Genomic DNA, 20,575 nt, shown 5'->3' with positions numbered 1-20,575 from the left:
TTTAGTTATAGCTATTTAGGGGGATATCTGTGTGTGCAGGTGACTATTACTGTGCATAATTATTAGGCAACTTAACAAAAAACAAATATATACCCATTTCAATTATTTATTTTTACCAGTGAAACCAATATAACATCTCAACATTCACAAATATACATTTCTGACATTCAAAAACAAAACAAAAACAAATCAGTGACCAATATAGCCACCTTTCTTTGCAAGGACACTCAAAAGCCTGCCATCCATGGATTCTGTCAGTGTTTTGATCTGTTCACCATCAACATTGCGTGCAGCAGCAACCACAGCCTCCCAGACACTGTTCAGAGAGGTGTACTGTTTTCCCTCCTTGTAAATCTCACATTTGATGATGGACCACAGGTTCTCAATGGGGTTCAGATCAGGTGAACAAGGAGGCCATGTCATTAGATTTTCTTCTTTTATACCCTTTCTTGCCAGCCACGCTGTGGAGTACTTGGACGCGTGTGATGGAGCATTGTCCTGCATAAAAATCATGTTTTTCTTGAAGGATGCAGACTTCTTCCTGTACCACTGCTTGAAGAATGTGTCTTCCAGAAACTGGCAGTAGGACTGGGAGTTGAGCTTGACTCCATCCTCAACCCGAAAAGGCCCCACAAGCTCATCTTTGATGATACCAGCCCAAACCAGTACTCCACCTCCACCTTGCTGGCGTCTGAGTCGGACTGGAGCTCTCTGCCCTTTACCAATCCAGCCACGGGCCCATCCATCTGGCCCATCAAGACTCACTCTCATTTCATCAGTCCATAAAACCTTAGAAAAATCAGTCTTGAGATATTTCTTGGCCCAGTCTTGACGTTTCAGCTTGTGTGTCTTGTTCAGTGGTGGTCGTCTTTCAGCCTTTCTTACCTTGGCCATGTCTCTGAGTATTGCACACCTTGTTCTTTTGGGCACTCCAGTGATGTTGCAGCTCTGAAATATGGCCAAACTGGTGGCAAGTGGCATCTTGGCAGCTGCACGCTTGACTTTTCTCAGTTCATTTTGCGCCTTGGTTTTTCCACACGCTTCTTGCGACCCTGTTGACTATTTTGAATGAAACGCTTGATTGTTCGATGATCACGCTTCAGAAGCTTTGCAATTTTAAGAGTGCTGCATCCCTCTGCAAGATATCTCACTATTTTTTACTTTTCTGAGCCTGTCAAGTCCTTCTTTTGACCCATTTTGCCAAAGGAAAGGAAGTTGCCTAATAATTATGCACACCTGATATAGGGTGTTGATGTCATTAGACCACACCCCTTCTCATTACAGAGATGCACATCACCTAATATGCTTAATTGGTAGTAGGCTTTCGAGCCTATACAGCTTGGAGTAAGACAACATGCATAAAGAGGATGATGTGGTCAAAATACTCATTTGCCTAATAATTCTGCACTCCCTGTATTATTCTGAAAGAGCAATTAGTAAAAAGAAAGGCAAATCATGTCCTGTTAAATTCACTATACTTGGGATTGACTAGTTTTGTGTCAAGAGAGGACAGAGGGATAAGTAAATTCTATGTAATTCTGCTCACTAGCGTGCATAAGCAATAGGACTTTTTCATAGTACAAATGGGTATAAATGTCACATACATCCCATAGTCTCACATACCATCTGGTACTCTCCATTTTCTACAGGAGACATCTTCTTTGGCTTAGTCTGTGGCAGACCCGGAGCTGCAGTGGGAAATTACATTGTTATTGCACACAGATATGTAAAGAGATTAGATATAGCTACAGTAACTCACGACATGCTCCCTATTTACTGCACCATTGTTTGCTCATGTTCACTAAAATCCTCCCTAGAATTGTTTTTTTTTATGTTTAAAATCACAGGAATGTGATCTACCATGTGCTAAAACCAGCACTGTGTTAGAGATGTAAATCTAAGTATATATGTAGTGCATATTGTAGCACTAGTTATGATTAACACCAGGCTTACTAGATTATCTCTGGCAGAATAGTAATGCCTAAAAACATTCAGGGGAAGGATGAATAATTCTACCTAAAATATTGTGCCTCTCAAATCGACCGATTTCTTATATTCAAAGTATTTCTGTTACTGAAACACATGAGGATGCTTTTGTGCATAAAACCAAAGCCAGATTCAGCTTAGTATTATAGGGACAGTAAAATAAAAAAAATGTACATGATTCAGATAGAGCATGCAATATTAAACAACTTTCCATTTAAAGGGACAGTCTACAATAGAATTTGTATTGTTTTAAAAGATAGATAATCCCTTTATTACCCATTCCCCAGTTTTGCATAACCAATACTGTTATATTAATATACTTTTTACCTCTGTGATTACCTTGTATCTGCGCATTTTCTGACAGCTCCCTGATCACACGACATTTAATTTATTATCTATTGACTTCAACTTGCATTTAGTGCTGTGTTGTGCTACATCTTAAATAACTCCTTGTGCATGAACACAATGTTATCTATATGGCTCACATGAACTTGCAGTCTCCTGTTGTGAAAAGCAAATACAAAAGCATGTGATAAGAGGCTGTCTATAGTGGCTTAGAAACAGGCAGAAATTTAGAGGTTTAAATGTTATAAAGTATATTAATATATCAATGTTGATTGTGCAATGCTAGGGAATGGGTAGTAAAGGAGTTATCTAAATCTATCTTTTTAAACAATAACAATTTTAGTGTAGACTGTCCCTTTAACTTCTATTATTATTTGTCTTAGATCTCTTGATATATTTTGTTAAACAATAATGCTAGTAGCAGTGTACAACATTGCTATAAACATTGTTGCAAACACTACTGCCAGGTGGCTAAAGACACGTGCACGCTATTGAGCTCACCTACAATTACTCTTTAACACTGGATATCAACTAAACAAAATTGATAATAGAAGTAATTTTGAAAGGTATTTATTAGGTTCTATCCAATTCACTTACGTTTAATTTTCACTTTAATGTCCCTTTTAATATTGTTTTGTATCCTGTAAAACATTTTATCAAACTCACCCGTGGGGAGACTGGTTTTCTGAATGACAATCTCTGGCATCTTCCAGCTTCCACTATCTTCATCCCATGAAGCCTCTTTTCGGATTTTGTCCAGGTTACTGTAGCTGCAATCCCGTCGTATGAGTGGTTGGATCTGATCGAGCATCTGCTGGGACAAGATTAGTTCTCTTTCCTGCCGGCGGATGGTGGTCAAGTAATCGTTCCTTTCATGTTCAAATTCAGACTGCAGATCAGCAATTTCAATCTCAGCAGCTTTCAGCTGTAATGTAATAATACATAACATATAATGACACACAAGAACAAATGGTTCTGCCATTTGCACATTAGATTAAAAACCAGTTGACGTTCAAATGCTATAAAACAAAGTTATATATATTTTGTTGTCAAATAAAATTATGGTATGACAAGATGATAGTCTACAAAACGCGTGGTAGCTGAGTAGACATAGTCCTTATTTTAAAGTTCTCGTAGAGCTGAAATGCCAGTCTAGGACGAATGAAAATAACAGCTATCTTGGTAATGCAATATTATTTTCTTGCCAAGATCACACTTGTACCACTGTGTAGTTGTGATAGGAAGATGTGATTAATATACAGCTGAATTACAGGCTACAATAAAATCTGCTATATGGAACGGCAAAAACATTTAATGGTTGGGATTTCTCTCACCTTTTTGTGCATCTTCTCCAGGAGACGGTTCTTAGCCTGTAGCTCCTCCTGAATGGACTCATAGACATTTAAGAGGATGCACTCACTGCTTTCTTCATCCGTATTCTGGAGAGCATCCAGCAGCTCCTTCTTTCTCTCATCTGCGTACCGTTTCCTGCGTTTTTGCTTCTCTTTCAGGGCTTTGTTCTTAGCTTGTTCTCCACCGACTACCTGCTGCTCAAGCATCTGCAGCCTAAACAGTAACAAACGTTAGAAAGTTAGAGACATAGGTTGCTGGGATTTTTCAAGTTTTAAATATTCTAGATATTCTATTTTTTTTCATATAAGTAATATATATGGGTTCCTTTATCAGACCTGTTTAGACATGCTTCAGTCAACAACCTATCAAACTTTATAATAAATTAATTTAAATAAGTAGAAAATGGAAAGATCCATAATATTACACCTACTATGAAGAGCAAGTTTTGGGAACAAAAACTATTCTTCACCTGGTGCACTACAAACGATAGACTGATAGTAAATATTAACTTGCCTGGGAACTCTTACAGTCACACTCAGGTTATCTTTTGAAAAAATTTAAGTTTTAATTTGTCCTATATTTATAACTGTATTTCATGGTAAAGTCCCCATAACGGTTTAAGATTGTTAACATTTTGATTAAAGAAGTGAACTAGAAAATTGTGTGCGTTATCTGAATCAAGACTCATTTCATTCTGTATAAGATTTGTATATGCAAGATACATATTTATTCATACGAAATTTTCTCCACAACTTAATGGTCATCAATGGATCTCTAAACAAACCATATAGAATCTAAGAGGGCTTCTAATCCCACAGTGCCATGAAGTGGCTGGCAAAAATATGTATTTTTTTTAAACTCAGATATGATGCCATCAACTAAGCTATTTAATAAAAAAGGATAATGTCAAAAGGAGTTCTAATCCATTAGACATGGGACGGCCACCGCTAACAAACAAATTTGCCATTTATTGCCAAAATATTGCTCACTTATAAATCTTAACTATAAAGAATAACAACGTGAAAGCTTTTTGTCTTCCTAGACCTAGAGGGTTCCACATCAAGCACTGCCAAGGGGAGGTTTTATAAGAATGTTCACTGCAGAAGATACACTATCTTAGATCCAATAAAACTGCAATGTCCTTTCGAGTCTGACAGTTTTTTATTTAATTTTTAGAGCCTATCCACTAAACAATGGTGAGATGAAGGATCTTTAGTTAAAGGTTACATAGGGACTGGAAAGGTCATTACTTCTTAGTGAAGCTGGGCGACTAACCGTCAAGTTTCATAAGGCTATTTAACCATAAAACAAAGTCACTTTGTGTCATTGTGTTTATGAGATATATATCAGCAAGGTGTAATTGTAGCTGACCTGGCAAGGACTTGCTGGGGGCTGTCAGTCCTTGAGGTAGCAGCCTCCTCAGCAACACCCAGTTCTTCAGGAACAAAATCAGTCCCATTAGTCTCCCGTTTTATACTTCGCAAATGCACTGCTGTCTGTGGTTGTGTAGTTTCTGGCTGCAAAAAAGGAAAGGAAAAGATCATTAGCCCTACCTTCTGGTTCCTTAAATACAAATACTATTGTATGTTTCACGCTTTTTACTTTGCTTCTGAGTGGTTTTGTTATGGAGATACGTTGTGTACATGATGTTGCACAAATACATATGTAGCCTACCAGTAAGCTTACCTTGTTTAATACACACATTTGTATAATTCTTAACTGGAGCTTTGATCAGTATGTCTAGATCAATGTTATACATCAAAATTTGCTTCTCAAACGTTTACTCATTATTTTGCTAAACAATAAACTAAAGATGCATACAGTTATAATTCCACAGTTTTATGTAGGAATATGGGTGAAAAAAATGCTTGGATGTTTTTTGTTTTTTTTACATCTGAGTCAATAGCATTGTTGGGGGAGGTTTATACTCACAACAATGTTTAAGATATTCTAAATACATTTTAATGTATCATAAAAGAGCAAATTATCTTAGGCAAGTAGAGACCATGTATGTAACAGAAATCCCACCACTTAAAACCAATTTATTAGCTAAGATTACTATTGTTAGCAATAGCACTGCAAGGCCATGGTCTGCAAAAAGGCTGCGTGCAGCTCCTGCCAGTATATGGTACCCAAGAAACTTGCCCTCCACAAAAAAAGGTGGAATAAATATACTGCTGCCCTCCTGTCACAGCAAAGAGAATAGCACTGTATGTGTACCTGGAGTAATGGCGTTTCATCTGGATCTGATGAACCTGGAATGACAGCAACTGGAAACAAAAAAAGACAATTTTAATTTTTAACCATAAGTCTTTTTTTTGGGGGGGGGGGGGGACATGCAATTAGTGCACAATTACAAATGAGCAAATATTTATTTTGTTTTAGATTGTTTCTTTAGAAACATCCTCAGCTCACAGACACCACAAAGCACTCTTCAATACTAAAGCCACAAGTTGTTTTGGAGGAAAGCTTGCATACTAACCTCACAACCCTATTCGTTTCTCCATATTCCCTTACAACTCATGGTTCACTTTTCTTGCACACCCTCTTTTATGCCCCTTCTCTCAATTTCGATTGTATAGCATTACCCACTACGGCAGTAATAGGTGACTAGTTACGTTCAAATGGAAATGTGGTTTACAAGTTCTCAAAAGGGCTAGGATACTTTACATGTGTCTATTGGATACAAAGCAAAAGGGGTTTAAACTGCTGTGTATGTGTAAGAGAGACTGGATTACAGAACAAAGTCAAGTGAAGAGTGAGTACAGTATTTGTTTTCTGGGGTGAAAACTGGGCATTGATAGCTGCTCCACTGAGAGAGGATGCTAGTACTTGGTCCCTAGCTAGCCTCACAAATGTACGTCAATATGTAGTCTCATATCTATGTCAGACATTGAGTTATAAACACTGAAGTCCTAACCAAAGACCCACCTGCTTTTTTCTTAAGATCCTCTTCCAGAGTACTCAGATGGAGGTCATAAGAGTTACGTAAATTGTTTATATCCTCCTCCAATCGGACCCGAGATTTCTGTTCTTCCTCATAGTCTGCCTTCAGTCGGGCAAACTTCTCCTCATATTCCTGTCAATAAAGACAATTGTAAGCTTTAAATATAAATTGCAACAATTACTTTAAATTAAAATTGTTTGTAGCAAAAACAGATAACTGTCATTTTCAAGATGACTGTGCCCAGAAAGCTGAAACAGCTGTCTGAGTGTAGATAGGTTTGTTCATTTTGATAAGGATTTCCAATCCATATTATATGTTCACAACTATACTTAAAAGGTATATAAAAAAGTCTGTTACATTGTTGTAATATAAAAGCAGTAATACTTAATAAAACACCCATTATGTATTATTTGTCATTTTAAAAAGGATTTTACTATTTATTTAAATACTTACCTTTTATTCTGACAGCCGCTCCAGCGCTTCCCCCAACCGTCGCAAGTCTCTTCATACGTCACCAATAACGAATCCAGCTACCTCCAATCATGGCTTTTCCCCCACAGAGCAAACATTGCCTGAGGCCACACCGTGATTGGAGGAAGCCGGATTCTTTATTGGTGACGTAAGAAGAGACTTGCGACGGCGGGGGAAGGACAGTTTTAAATTAATCAAAAACATCTATATATATATATATATTTTGCAATGCATCATTTAATTGCTTTATAAATTATGCACACAAAAAAAATACTTTAATGACATCTTTAAAAAAAAAACCAATTATTAGGAAGCCAAAAATGATATCTGTGGGCTCTAAACTTAGTATTGCAAATGTTCTCTCCTTTAAGAAACAACCCCCTGCATCTTGCAATATTATACTGCTGTGAGCTAATCATAACAATAAGGACTTCCTTATCCACCATTGATAAAACCAATACAGCTGCATCGGTATCATAATACTAACAAAGAATAGAAGACATGATTTAGCCATCAGGTCCATATGCAGAGAGGCCAATCTTTGTATAGGTAACAGCAATGTACTGAGTAGTGGGTGAGATGTCTGCAACATGGCATGATGTCTTCTAGTGTTCCGTGGACTTACCCGCCTGATCATTTGTTTTTCAGTCTCTGCATCAATTTCATTGGCATTTACTTGGGGCTGTGTTTCTTTTATTGACAATCTATCAAATGCTACAGAGAAAGAAACCAAAATTAACCAATTATATAAACACAAACATTATTACAGCCAGGATGAGCTGTTTGAAAAATACCTAGTGCTTATCGCAACCACTGACTTATTCACAAAAAAACTTGTGACCCTTACTTGCTACAATAAATGTGCTGCAGTGTAATACAAATCTGATTACTTGCTACATTTGTATAAGCCAGTATATTGGGCACACACAAAAACTACTAAAACATGACAATGCCTCATCCTCACTGGCCTTTTTAGTGTCAATTGAGGAGTCAGAGAACATTCTGGGAATTTATGCAATTATCTGTGAGTGAGACACATTAATATGTTTTAATATTCTATTTTTTTTGTGGGGGGGGGGGGGTTTCTTCATATTTTATACAATTACTATTTCTAATCACAATATCATATTTCTATTTATTTTGTCAGTATCAGGGTGGTTTTGCAGGACATACAAATGTAATTGCAATATTCCTTTATGTTAACGCATGCTCTATAACAAAATCATTGTTAGCTCCATTTACAGTAGCCATGTGCTTGTGTGGTGACAACATGGCTATTTAGATGTTTTTTACTTGTCACATTAGTTTACCAGGATGTACGTTTCTATTAGACAAGTGTGTAAAATGTAATGAAAAAATACTAAATCTAAATTGCAAATTGATCTTTAAAAAAATGGAAATCTGAAAGTCACATTTCAAAACAAACTAATGTACAGAGCCCATAATGTTTTTTTTTTTGTTTTTGTTTTTTTAAAGGGACATGAAACCCAAAACTTTTCTTTCGTGGTTCAGATAGAGAATACAATTTTAAACAACATTCCAACTTACTGCTATTATCTAATTTGTTTAATTCTGTAGATAATCTTTGTTGAAAAAATAGTAATGCACACGGGTGAGCCAATCACAGGAGGTATTTGTGTGCAGCTACCAATCACCAGCTATTGAGCCTATCTAGATATGCTTTTAAACAAAGGAGAATAAAAAGAAATTAGATAATAGAAGTAAATTGGAAAGTTGTTTAAAATAACATGCTCTTTCTAAATCCTGAAAGAAAAACATTGGGTTTCAAGTCCCTTTAAGTCTGCAAGCAACTTGCTGTTAATAAAGGCTGCTTAGTTTAATTTTGTTTTCTTTATTATTAACTCTGAGCTTGCACTTTTGTGTGTATAAGGCAAAAATGCTTCTAATCAAAATGTTTAAACTGTAAGATCTCTATTTGATCAGCTCTAGCCCGACACAGAATAGACAAGATACTGACAGTGTAAGTGAATGGCACAGTATCAGTGTGTATTTACATGTTAGCGTGTGTGCATGTGTGAGATTGTGTGCGCATGTGAGCGTAAGCAATATGGAGATTGTGCTTTACCTGGCAGGTCTTCAGCTTGTGAAGTCAGCAGGGCCTTCAGCTTCTTAATCTCCTCCTGGTACTCCCTCAGGAGGGCATCCTTTGGATCCTCATTGATACGTGGTTTGTTCTTGATGTTCTTGGCTCGGTTAGCATATCGCAGGGTGCTGAGGGTCTCGTCATAGTTGTTGTCAGCAGGGGATAGGCATGCCACCATGAGAGTTTTGGTGTTCCCTCCAAGTGAGTCTTGGAGAAGACGGGTCAGCTTGGAGTCTCTGTAAGGGATGTGTTTGGATTTTCCATCCACTAGAGCAGAAATAACATTACCCAGTGCTGAGAGGGATAGATTTATTTTGGTGGCCTCTTTCAGACGATCTCCTGTTGCTCCAGTTTTAGACTGCCTCTCGCTGCCGGCTAGATCAACCAAGTTGAGCTTCCCAGCCCGCAGGTGATCTTTCCCATTTTCATCTATTTAAAAAGAGATATTATTTTGGATAATTGTGGAACTGTATCATTTGGAAGATAACCAATATGTTCTATAACTGATATAACTATGCTCAACAAGTTAGCTACTACTTGAAATGACCACTGACTGCAGTCTTTGTTGTCTTGGCCAAACATACCAGTGGTACACATTTCTATGTTGATGATGAAGATGGAGTGTGAACGAGAGGAGTCTTTGTTCATCAAGGTATATCCCACAGATCTGTTTCTCCAGCCTGTCTCCATTATTTTCTCACACTCAGTGACACTATGCACGGTGTGCTGTGACAAAGCTTTCACATACACGCCTTTCTCTGGGTGCTCCTTTAGCTGAAAAAAACACAGAGCAATCAATGGGAACATCTTCATGATTTCTGTTGGATTTTCATTTTGCACTGGTCGAGTTACTTTTGAAGACTGTTTTCAGCTCCCACTCAAATCTACAGCTTAATTGGTTCAACTTTACAACTCATTTTATGTGGTAGAATCAATAAAATCATAAGAAAAAATAATCATGTTGACTATGAATATTTTAGATATAAACTTATGTAAAAGGATGAATATTTAATCTATTTATAATGACACTATGAAAAAAAATTGTCATCCATATGAAATAGAACCTGTTAACTTACATTAAAACAAGTGAAGGAAAAGCTTTATAAATTTAAATGGATGTAGCTGTATCGGTTGCGTACCTCCTTCTACTATTCATTGGCTGACAAGCACTTCATACTAATACTCATTGGCTGACAAGCACTTCATACTAATGCTCATTGGCTGACAAGCACTTCATACTAATGCTTATTGGCTGACATGCACTTCATACTAATGCTCATTGGCTGACAAGCACTTCATACTAATGCTCATTGGCTGACAGGCTCTTCATACTAATGCTCATTGGCTGACAAGCACTTCATACTAATACTCATTGGCTGACAAGCACTTCATACTAATGATCATTGGCTGACAAGCACTTCATACTAATGCTCATTGGCTGACAAGTACTTCATACTAATACTCATTGGCTGACAAGCACTTCATACTAATGCTTATTGGCTGACATGCACTTCATACTAATGCTCATTGGCTGACATGCACTTCATACTAATGCTCATTGGCTGACAGGCTCTTCATACTAATGCTCATTGGCTGACAGGCTCTTCATACTAATACTCATTGGCTGACAAGCACTTCATACTAATAGTCATTGGCTGACAAGCACTTCATACTAATAGTCATTGGCTGACAAGCACTTCATACTAATGCTTATTGGCTGACAAGCACTTCATACTAATGCTCATTGACTGATAGGCTCTTCATACTAATGCTCATTGGCTGACAGGCTCTTCATACTAATGCTTATTGGCTGACAGACTCATCATACTAATGCTTATTGGCTGACAAGCACTTCATACTAATGCTCATTGGCTGACAGGCTCTTCATACTAATGCTCATTGGCTGACAAGCACTTCATACTAATGCTCATTGGCTGACAAGCACTTCATACTAATGCTCATTGGCTGACAAGTACTTCATACTAATACTCATTGGCTGACAAGCACTTCATACTAATGCTCATTGGCTGACAAGCACTTCATACTAATGCTTATTGGCTGACATGCACTTCATACTAATGCTCATTGGCTGACATGCACTTCATACTAATGCTCATTGGCTGACAGGCTCTTCATACTAATGCTCATTGGCTGACAGGCTCTTCATACTAATACTCATTGGCTGACAAGCACTTCATACTAATAGTCATTGGCTGACAAGCACTTCATACTAATAGTCATTGGCTGACAAGCACTTCATACTAATGCTTATTGGCTGACAAGCACTTCATACTAATGCTCATTGACTGATAGGCTCTTCATACTAATGCTCATTGGCTGACAGGCTCTTCATACTAATGCTTATTGGCTGACAGACTCATCATACTAATGCTTATTGGCTGACAAGCACTTCATACTAATGCTCATTGGCTGACAGGCTCTTCATACTAATGCTCATTGGCTGACAAGCACTTCATACTAATGCTCATTGGCTGACAAGCTCTTCATACTAATGCTTATTGGCTGACAAGCACTTCATACTAATGCTCAATGGCTGACAGGCTCTTCATACTAATGCTCATTGGCTGACAAGCACTTCATACTAATAAAAAGCGACACTAACCACTAAATACATTTTATGCACCTCCATTTCATTTTGAATTTACTATCTCTTAAGATTAAGAACTTACAATTTTTTTGTGTAGTTGTAAACTAGAATGAGGGAGAAGAACTAGGTGAAAAATGGAAGCCAATTTCGCTTAACTCTAGCAGAATAGCTTAACACTTTGCATCTCACCATTATATATATATATGAGTTTAACCCCTGCAAGTGATTTGAACACAGTCAAAGTTGTGATTTAATGAGGTTACACTTGGTGACTGTAGCATATATACAACATATGCCTGAACACATAGCACCATCTTTTCCTTTAAAGGGACATGAAACCCAAATGATTTCTTTCATGATAAAGCAAATTTACTTATTTTATCTAATTTGATTATTCTCTTGGTAACCTTTGTTGATGGAGCAATAATGCACTACTGGGAGTGAGATGAACATATCAGGTGAGCCAATAACATGAGGCGTATATGTGCAGCCACCAATCAGCAGCTCCTGAGCCTACCTAGGTATACTTTTCATTTAAGGATACCAAGAGAACAAAGCAAATTAGATAGACGTAAATTGGAAAGGCTCTATCTGGATCATGAAAGAAAAAAAAATGGGTTTCATATCCCTTTAAGTTTCAGTACACTTGTACTGTGTGATCTTAATAGATGCCATTTGCCAACATCTGCTCTCATGTTCCATGTAACTGCTAGTATTCATGTTTATGCCATTTTCATCCTTTACTCTTCAGTTACTACTGACTTTAGCATCAGCCGTAAAGGGAAAGTGACCTGCTGGGCACAAGTACACTATTATAGTCAGTACTCGCCATGCTATTGTTTCCCTACTGTTGCAGCTTTCTATCTCCTATTTTAACCCTTACTGGTGCTAGTTGGTCAAGCTCCACCTCTTCATACAGAGCGCCACCATGTTGGACACAAGTGTTCTTGCACACTGTAAAAAAATGGATTGAGGAAGTGAGCGCTAAAGGCAAAAAGGCTCAGGTAGATGCAATAAAGGATACAATAAAATTTATGTTATAAAGCTTCATGGATCCATGATAAACATATAAACAATGAATTGGATACAATACAATGTAAAAATGGCAATATAATGGTGTACACAAATGTTACACTACGTGACAATAACAGATATGTAGATATTTGACATACAGTATAATAGCTATATAAAAAGATTCCAAAAAGTGTAGGAGATGTTCCTAAAGGTGACTACAAGAGGGAAGTTTTGGGAAACTCTCCCCCCAGGGGTGGTGAAACTAAAAAATGTTGCAAATAATGGAAAAGGTCTTTCTTGATGGTGTTAATTCCCTGTATTCCCTGAAGTGTCCAATGGAAAATTAATTCAAAGTGTCCGGTAAAAATGTTCTCATTCAAAGTGTCCAATAAAAAAGTTTTTTTAAAAGTTTCAGAAAAATCTCAAAAAATTCCACAGAATTCCAAAAAATGTAAAAAAAATTAAAAAAAATAAAGTAAAAATAAATAAATAAAATTAAAAAAAATTCAATGTGAATATAAGAAAAATCGATTAGTGGTAACAACAGTATCCTGATGTGTCTTCAAAAAATAAAATGATAAAAATAGTGGAAATATCACTGTAAACAAAGGCTTTGTGAAGTGCTGTAAAAGAAAAATTCTGCATATAAAATCTCCAAAAGAGTGAATAAATGTACAAAAAACAACAAGAATGATGATACCAGATGAAGTAGTGGGGTTCTAAGTAGAAGGATGATAATATAAAGTGTGTATCTAAAAGCTATTGAACTGGAATCTTGATTCCTTAAAGGGTGCCAGCATGAGGCCAAAAAAAGCCAAAAAGAAGATTATATATATATATATATATATATATATATAATCCTAAACCTGTTGAAAAACAGAAAAAAATATAGTGCAATAAAGTTAAAAACTCCTTATAACATATTAAAATTAGACTCACCAGTAGTATGTCGACACGTTTCGGCCTTTCCCAGGCCTTTCTCAAGACTATACCACTGTATATGTACTGGGAGCTTATATAGGGTGAGAACACAGATCAATTGTGTCTGTTTGGGTGCCAAAACTATTTGAAACGCCCCCTTCCTGTTTGTACTGATGTCTATTAAAAGAAGATTATTTGCCTCTAAAAATATATATAAAGTAATATATAAAGTAATAAAGACTGTTTGTAGGGTTGATGGTCCCATATGTGATCTTAGTTTTATGTCAGTCAATGTGGGACACTAATAAGCTTGACAATCTACTGTTTGTTTTGTTATTTTTTGTCTGTATTTAGCGCAAAGTCATTTCTGGTTTCGAACTTGTGACATCACTTCCGGTTTCGGTACAACCGGATGTTTATTCTGAGACGGATTCATAGTCATGCGTAGGATCGTTGTATCTATAAATATCAGTAGCTTGCTAGAACTCTGCTATATAGATGGATACAGGGTGTGTGTATACTGGTAAGATGATCAGTTGTGTATGAAGGTGTCTTATTAGACAATAAGAAAGTGATAGATGTTAGGAGAGGAGATGACTAAAGAAGTGTATATGTAAATGATATATTACTATCTACATAAATATTTTGTGAAACGCTAAATAGCAGTGCAGTATGTATAACATACAATTTGGGCTAAATGAGGTAGAATAAGATGAATATAAAGGGACATAATGGGTATATAAATTATACAAACAATACCAAATTATTAAAAACATATATCAACAAGTTATAAACAATGGGAAACCAAAATATTAAAATTAGAAACAATGTTTAGAGACATATGTATCTTAAAACCTAGCGGCCTGTGTAGTCCATAAATGTCAGATAATATGGTCTTCAATATTGGGTTCCAAATTGTATATTAATCTCTGATGCTAAGGTGGACAGCAGCCTGTGGCACAATCTGAGTACCGGACATTGATATGAATGTATAATAAACAGTGTAATGGACGTGTATGGAGATCAATAGTCTGTTTGATTATACTTCCAGAGTAATAGATGTTTTACAAGCCTTTCGTTTTAATCTCTATGAAGGCTTGTAATAACTCATGGTATACACAATAGTTAATGTGGGTACAGACTTGGAAAATTTATGAGAAACATAAATAAATGAATTAATAAAAAATGAAAGTGTATCCATTAGTAAAAGGTCGTATGTTAGTGATAATTCAAAGTCCATATTCACAATGGTGTATAGTCTAAAAATTATGTATCTCTATGCACTTGTCCGTCTTATCACCTCGGGTCAGAATGAGAACTAGTGTGAAAACACATGTGATCAGTATGTGTATGTAATTGTTACAATCAACCTCCTTAAAGAAGGTCGATGTCTCAATGTTACCGTCTACAATTGTGATTGTCAGGTCTAAGAAGTTGATCTTGTTATAGCTGTACTCGAACGTAAATTTTAAATTCATCAAGTTTTTGTTCATCACGTCAATGGTGTAGATTAGATCCTCTAGTGATCCCTTCCAGATTATAAGAATGTCATCAATGTACCTTGAGTATAGGACCAGATCCGCGCTGGCTGGGCATGAGTCCCAAAATATTTGTTCCCATTTACCCAGATCTAATCTACACCATCGACGTGATGAACAAAAACTCGATGGATCTAAAATTTACATACGAGTACAGCTATAACAAGATCAACTTCTTAGACCTGACAATCACAATTGTAGAGGGTAACATTGAGACATCGACCTTCTTTAAGGAGGTTGATTGTAATAATTACATACACATACTGATCACATGTGTTTTCACACTAGTTCTCATTCTGACCCGAGGTGATAAGACGGATAAGTGCATAGAGATACATAATTTTTAGACTATACACCATTGTGAATATGCACTTTGAATTATCACTAACATACGACCTTTTACTAATGGATACACTTTCATTTTTTATTCATTCATTTATTTATGTTTATGTTTCTCATAAATTTTCCAAGTCTGTACCCACATTAACTATTGTGTATACCATGAGTCATTACAAGCCTTCATAGAGATTAAAACGAAAGGCTTGTAAAACATCTAGGTCGATTGTAACAATTACATACACAGCCTAAGCTGTCATCACCCCATCTGGAAAGCGAATATCCCGAAGGGGCAATTGCTAAGGGTGAGAAAAAATTGTTCTAACCCCGAGAAATGGGAGGAACAAGCGATCATACTAAAACAACTATTTCTAGAGAGAGGATATGCTAAAGAAACCCTGGACGAAAAAATCGAGGAAACTAGGAAAATTGACAGAAGCGAGCTCATCAAAAACAAAGACAAGTCAACAATGAGGTTGGAGGAAAACACCATTGACATGCCAATGATAGCAGAGTATTGTGCTAATAAACACAGAGAAAATATTTAAGAAACATTGGCCACTCCTTAAAGACGATGACGTAATTGGTGAAATATTGACATCTCAGCCAAGGTTCATATACAGAAAAACATGTTAGCCCCAAGCATTCCGAGATACAAGAGACAAAATCTTACGAACTGGCAAGGTAAACCAATAAAAGTTTTTTTTCCCTGCCCGAGCTGTAAGGCCTGCAAAAGTGGGTTGAAAACCAATCTATTTTCCTCACATTACAAGAGAGACCAACATAAAATTCAGGAATGTATAAGGTGTCATGATAAGGGGGTAATATACCTGATCCATTGTACATGCAGCTTACAATACGTGGGGCAGACATCAGGAACTCTCAAGGATCGAATCAGGGAGCATATACTATGTATTGAGAAGAAAAATACTGACACCCCACTGTACAGACACTTCTCTACGAAACATGGTGGTAATAGTAAAGACTTCAAATTCTTTCGAATACAAAAGGTGAACAAGAATTGGAGAGGAGGCGATTACGAGAATAGACTACTCTTAAATGAATCCAAATGGATCTTCACACTTGACTGTCTCTATTCAAAGGAATTAAACCACAAAGAAGATCTTTCACATCTCCTGTACCTGAAAAAGTAGTAAACCTATCGGTCAAAAATTCACATTAGGATCACATACTGATCACATGTGTTTTCACACTAGTTCTCATTCTGACCCGAGGTGATAAGACGAACAAGTGCATAGAGATACATAATTTTTAGACTATACACCATTGTGAAGATGCACTTTGAATTATCACTAACATACAACCTTTTACTAATAGATACACTTTCATTTTTTATTCATTCATTTATTTATGTTTCTCATACATTTTCCAAGTCCCACATTAACTATTGTGTATAGCATGAGTATAAGTCTACCTTCCTTACATTAACCCCTTAAGGACAAGGCCATTTTTCAATTTCTTTCCCTTAAGGACCAGGGCTATTTTTACATTTCTGCGGTGTTTGTGTTTAGCTGTAATTTTCCTCTTACTCATTTACTGTACGCACACATATTATATACCGTTTTTCTCGCCACTAAATGGACTTTCTAAAGATACCATTATTTTCATCATATCTTATAATTTACTATTAAAAATATTATAAAATTTGATGAAAAGATCGAAAAAAACACACTTTTTCTAACTTTGACCCCCAAAATCTGTTACACGTCTACAACCACCAAAAAACAACCATGCTAAATAGTTTCTAAAGTTTGTTCTGAGTTTAGAAATACCCAATGTTAACATGTTCTTTGCTTTTTTTGCAAGTTATAGGGCAATAAATACAAGTAGCACTTTGCTATTTCCAAACCACTTTTTTTCAAAATGAGCGCTAGTTACATTGGAACCCTGATATCTGTCAGGAATACCTGAATATCCCTTGACATGTATATATATATATAAATATATATAAATATATATATAAATTGTTCACTTTTTCACAATTTTTTTCACAAACTTTAGGTTTCTTACAGAAATTATTTACAAACAACTTGTGCAATTATGGCACAAATGGTTGTAAATGCTTCTCTGGGATCCCCTTTGTTCAGAAATAGCAGACTTATATGACTTTAGCGTTGCTTTTTGGTAATTAGAAGGCTGCTAAATGCCACTGCGCACCAAACGTGTATTATGCCCAGCAGTGAGGGGGTTAATTAGGGAGCATGTAGGGAGCTTGTAGAGTTAAGTTTAGCTTTAGTGTAGTGTAGTAGACAACCCAAAGTATTGATCTAGGCCCATTTTGCTATATTTAATGCCACCATTTCACTGCCAAATGCGATCAAATTGAAAAAAAAGTAAAATTTTTCGCAAATTTTAGGTTTCTCACTGAAATTATTTACAAACAGCTTGTGCAATTATGGCACAAATGATTGTAAATGCTTCTCTGGGATCCCCTTTGTTCAGAAATAGCAGACATATATGGCTTTGGTGATGCTTTTTGGTAATTAGAAGGCTGCTAAATGCCGCTCCACATCACACGTGTATTATGTCTAGCAGTGAAGGGGTTAATTAGGGATCTTGTAGGGAGCTTGCAGGGTTAATTTTAGCTTTAGTGTAGAGATCAGCCTCCCACCTGACACATCAGACCCCCTGATCCCTCCCAAACAGCTCTCTTCCCTCCCCCACCCCACAAATGCCCCCGCCATCTTAAGTACTGGCAGTAAGTCTGCCAGTACTAAAATAAATGTTATCTTTTATTTATTTTTTATTATTTTCTTAGCATATTTACATATGCTGCTGTGTAGGATCCCCCTTAGCCCCAAACCTCCCTGATCCCCCCCAAACAGCTCTCTAACCCTCCCCCTCCACATTATTGGGAGCCATCTTGGGTTCTGGCAGCTGTCTGCCAGTACCCAGTTTACAAAAAAAAATATATTTTTTAATTTTCTTCCCACTTTTCTGTAGTGTAGCTTCCCCCCCCAAGACTAAACCCCCACCCCTTCCCAGATCACTTTGATTATGAATATTAAAATTTTTATTCCCCTTTTCTCCCACTAAATTTAAACAAATTGTTCCATAGTGTAATGGTTCCCACCCGCTCCCTCCCCGTGCACCCGCCCGCCCGCCTCCCCTGTGCACGCGCCCACGATCCCGCCCACCTCTGAACACAGCAAGCCATCGATGGCCCCCCACCCGCCTCCCACGTCGGCTCCCACCCACCAACGATTGCGGCCATCGATGTACGGTGCAGAGAGGGCCACAGAGTGGCTCTCTCTGCATCGGATGGGGAAAAACTGTTATTGCAGGATGCCTCGATATCGAGGCATCACTGCAATAAGCGGAAAGCAACTGGAAGCGATCAGGATCGCTTCCAGCCGCTTTAATCCCCAACGTCGTACAGGGTACGTCGCTGGTCTTTAAAGACCAGTTTGTGCAAGACGTACCCTGTAAGTTCAAATATCCTTTTGAGAAGATTTGATCCACTCCAGAAATAAAAAACACGATACATACCAGTCATTACAAGCCTTCATAGAGATTAAAATGAAAGGCTTGTAAAACATCTATTACTCTGGAAATATAATCAAACAGACTATTGATCTCCATACACGTCCATTACACTGTTTATTATACATTCATATCAATGTCCGGTACTCAGATTGTACCACAGGCTGCTGTCCACCTATATAAGCTCCCAGTACATACACAGTGGTATAGTCTTGAGAAAGGCCTGGGAAAGGCTGAAACGCGTCGACATACTACTGGTGAGCCTAATTTTAATATCTTATAAGGAGTTTTTAACTTTATTGCACTATATTATTTTCTGTTTTTCAACAGGTTTAGGATTTTATATATATAATCTTCCTTTTGGCTTTTTTGGCCTCATGCTGGCACCCTTTAAGAAATAAAGATTCCAGTTCAATAGCCTTTAGATACACACTTTATATTATCATCCTTCTACTTAGAACCTCACTACTTCATCTAGTATCATCATTCTTGTTGTTTTTTGTACATTTATTCACTCTTTTGGAGATTTTATATGCAGAATTTTTCTTCTACAGCACTTCACAAAGCCTTTGTTTACAATGATATTTCCACTATTTTTATGATTTTATTTTTTGAAGACACATCAGTACACTGTTGTTACCACTAATCGATTTTTCTTATATTCACATTGATTTTTTTTTATTTTTACATTTTTTGGAATTCTGTGGAATTTTTTGAGATTTTTCTGAAACTTTTTAAAAAACTTTTTAATTGGACACTTTGAATGAGAAAATTTTTACCGGACACTTTGAATTAATTTTCCATTGGACACTTTATTTTGGATGTGTAACACAAATACAGGGAATTAACACCATCAAGGAAGACCTTTTCCATTACTTGCAACATTGTTTAGTTTCACCACCCATGAGGGAAGAGTTTCCCAAACTTCCCTCTTGTAGTCACCTTTAGGAACATCTCCTACACTTTTTGGAATCTTTTTATATAGCTATTATACTGTATGTCAAATATCTACATATCTATTATTGTCACGTAGTGTAACATTTGTGTACACCATTATATTGCCATTTTTACATTGGATTGTATCCAATTCATTGTTTATATGTTTATCATGGATCCATGAAGCTTTTTAACATACCGGTACATTGTATTGTATCCTTTATTGCATCTACCTGAGCCTTTTTGCGTTTAGCGCTCACTTCCTCAATCCATCTTTTTTCCGTTTATCAAAGTCCACTAGGGGACTTTTGCAAGAGAGCTTAAGGTGTACCCACTAGCACTTGGTCTACCATACCATTATATTGTATATCTGTTCTTGCACACTGTAACAGAAGCGGTACACATCATCAATGACATTACTGTTTTTTTGACAGCTGTATTGTGCATTTTTGGGTTAGTGCACATGATCCAGGGCGGGAGCTTTATATTTCCTCCGCAGTGGCTGCATTATT

General features: G+C 36.8%; 1 protein-coding gene across 1 annotated transcript in view; it reads right to left on the bottom strand.

The window, feature by feature from the left end:
• KIF17 (kinesin family member 17) overlaps positions 1-20,575 on the bottom strand; it is a 53,270-nt gene that overhangs the window by 6,500 nt on the left and 26,195 nt on the right. Inside the window, exons 5-13 of the mRNA XM_053689847.1 lie at positions 9,791-9,980; positions 9,189-9,635; positions 7,728-7,816; positions 6,616-6,763; positions 5,905-5,954; positions 5,056-5,201; positions 3,666-3,897; positions 2,998-3,256; positions 1,624-1,688 (exon numbers count right to left, since the gene is read on the bottom strand). Of these exons, the coding sequence (XP_053545822.1) occupies positions 1,624-1,688; positions 2,998-3,256; positions 3,666-3,897; positions 5,056-5,201; positions 5,905-5,954; positions 6,616-6,763; positions 7,728-7,816; positions 9,189-9,635; positions 9,791-9,980 (1,626 nt within the window). The remainder of the gene's footprint in view (positions 1-1,623; positions 1,689-2,997; positions 3,257-3,665; positions 3,898-5,055; positions 5,202-5,904; positions 5,955-6,615; positions 6,764-7,727; positions 7,817-9,188; positions 9,636-9,790; positions 9,981-20,575) is intronic.

Source organism: Bombina bombina, chromosome 8 (genome assembly GCF_027579735.1).
Source record: "Bombina bombina isolate aBomBom1 chromosome 8, aBomBom1.pri, whole genome shotgun sequence".
Lineage (NCBI taxonomy): Eukaryota > Metazoa > Chordata > Amphibia > Anura > Bombinatoridae > Bombina > Bombina bombina.
This window is presented reverse-complemented; position numbering and strand designations above follow the sequence as displayed.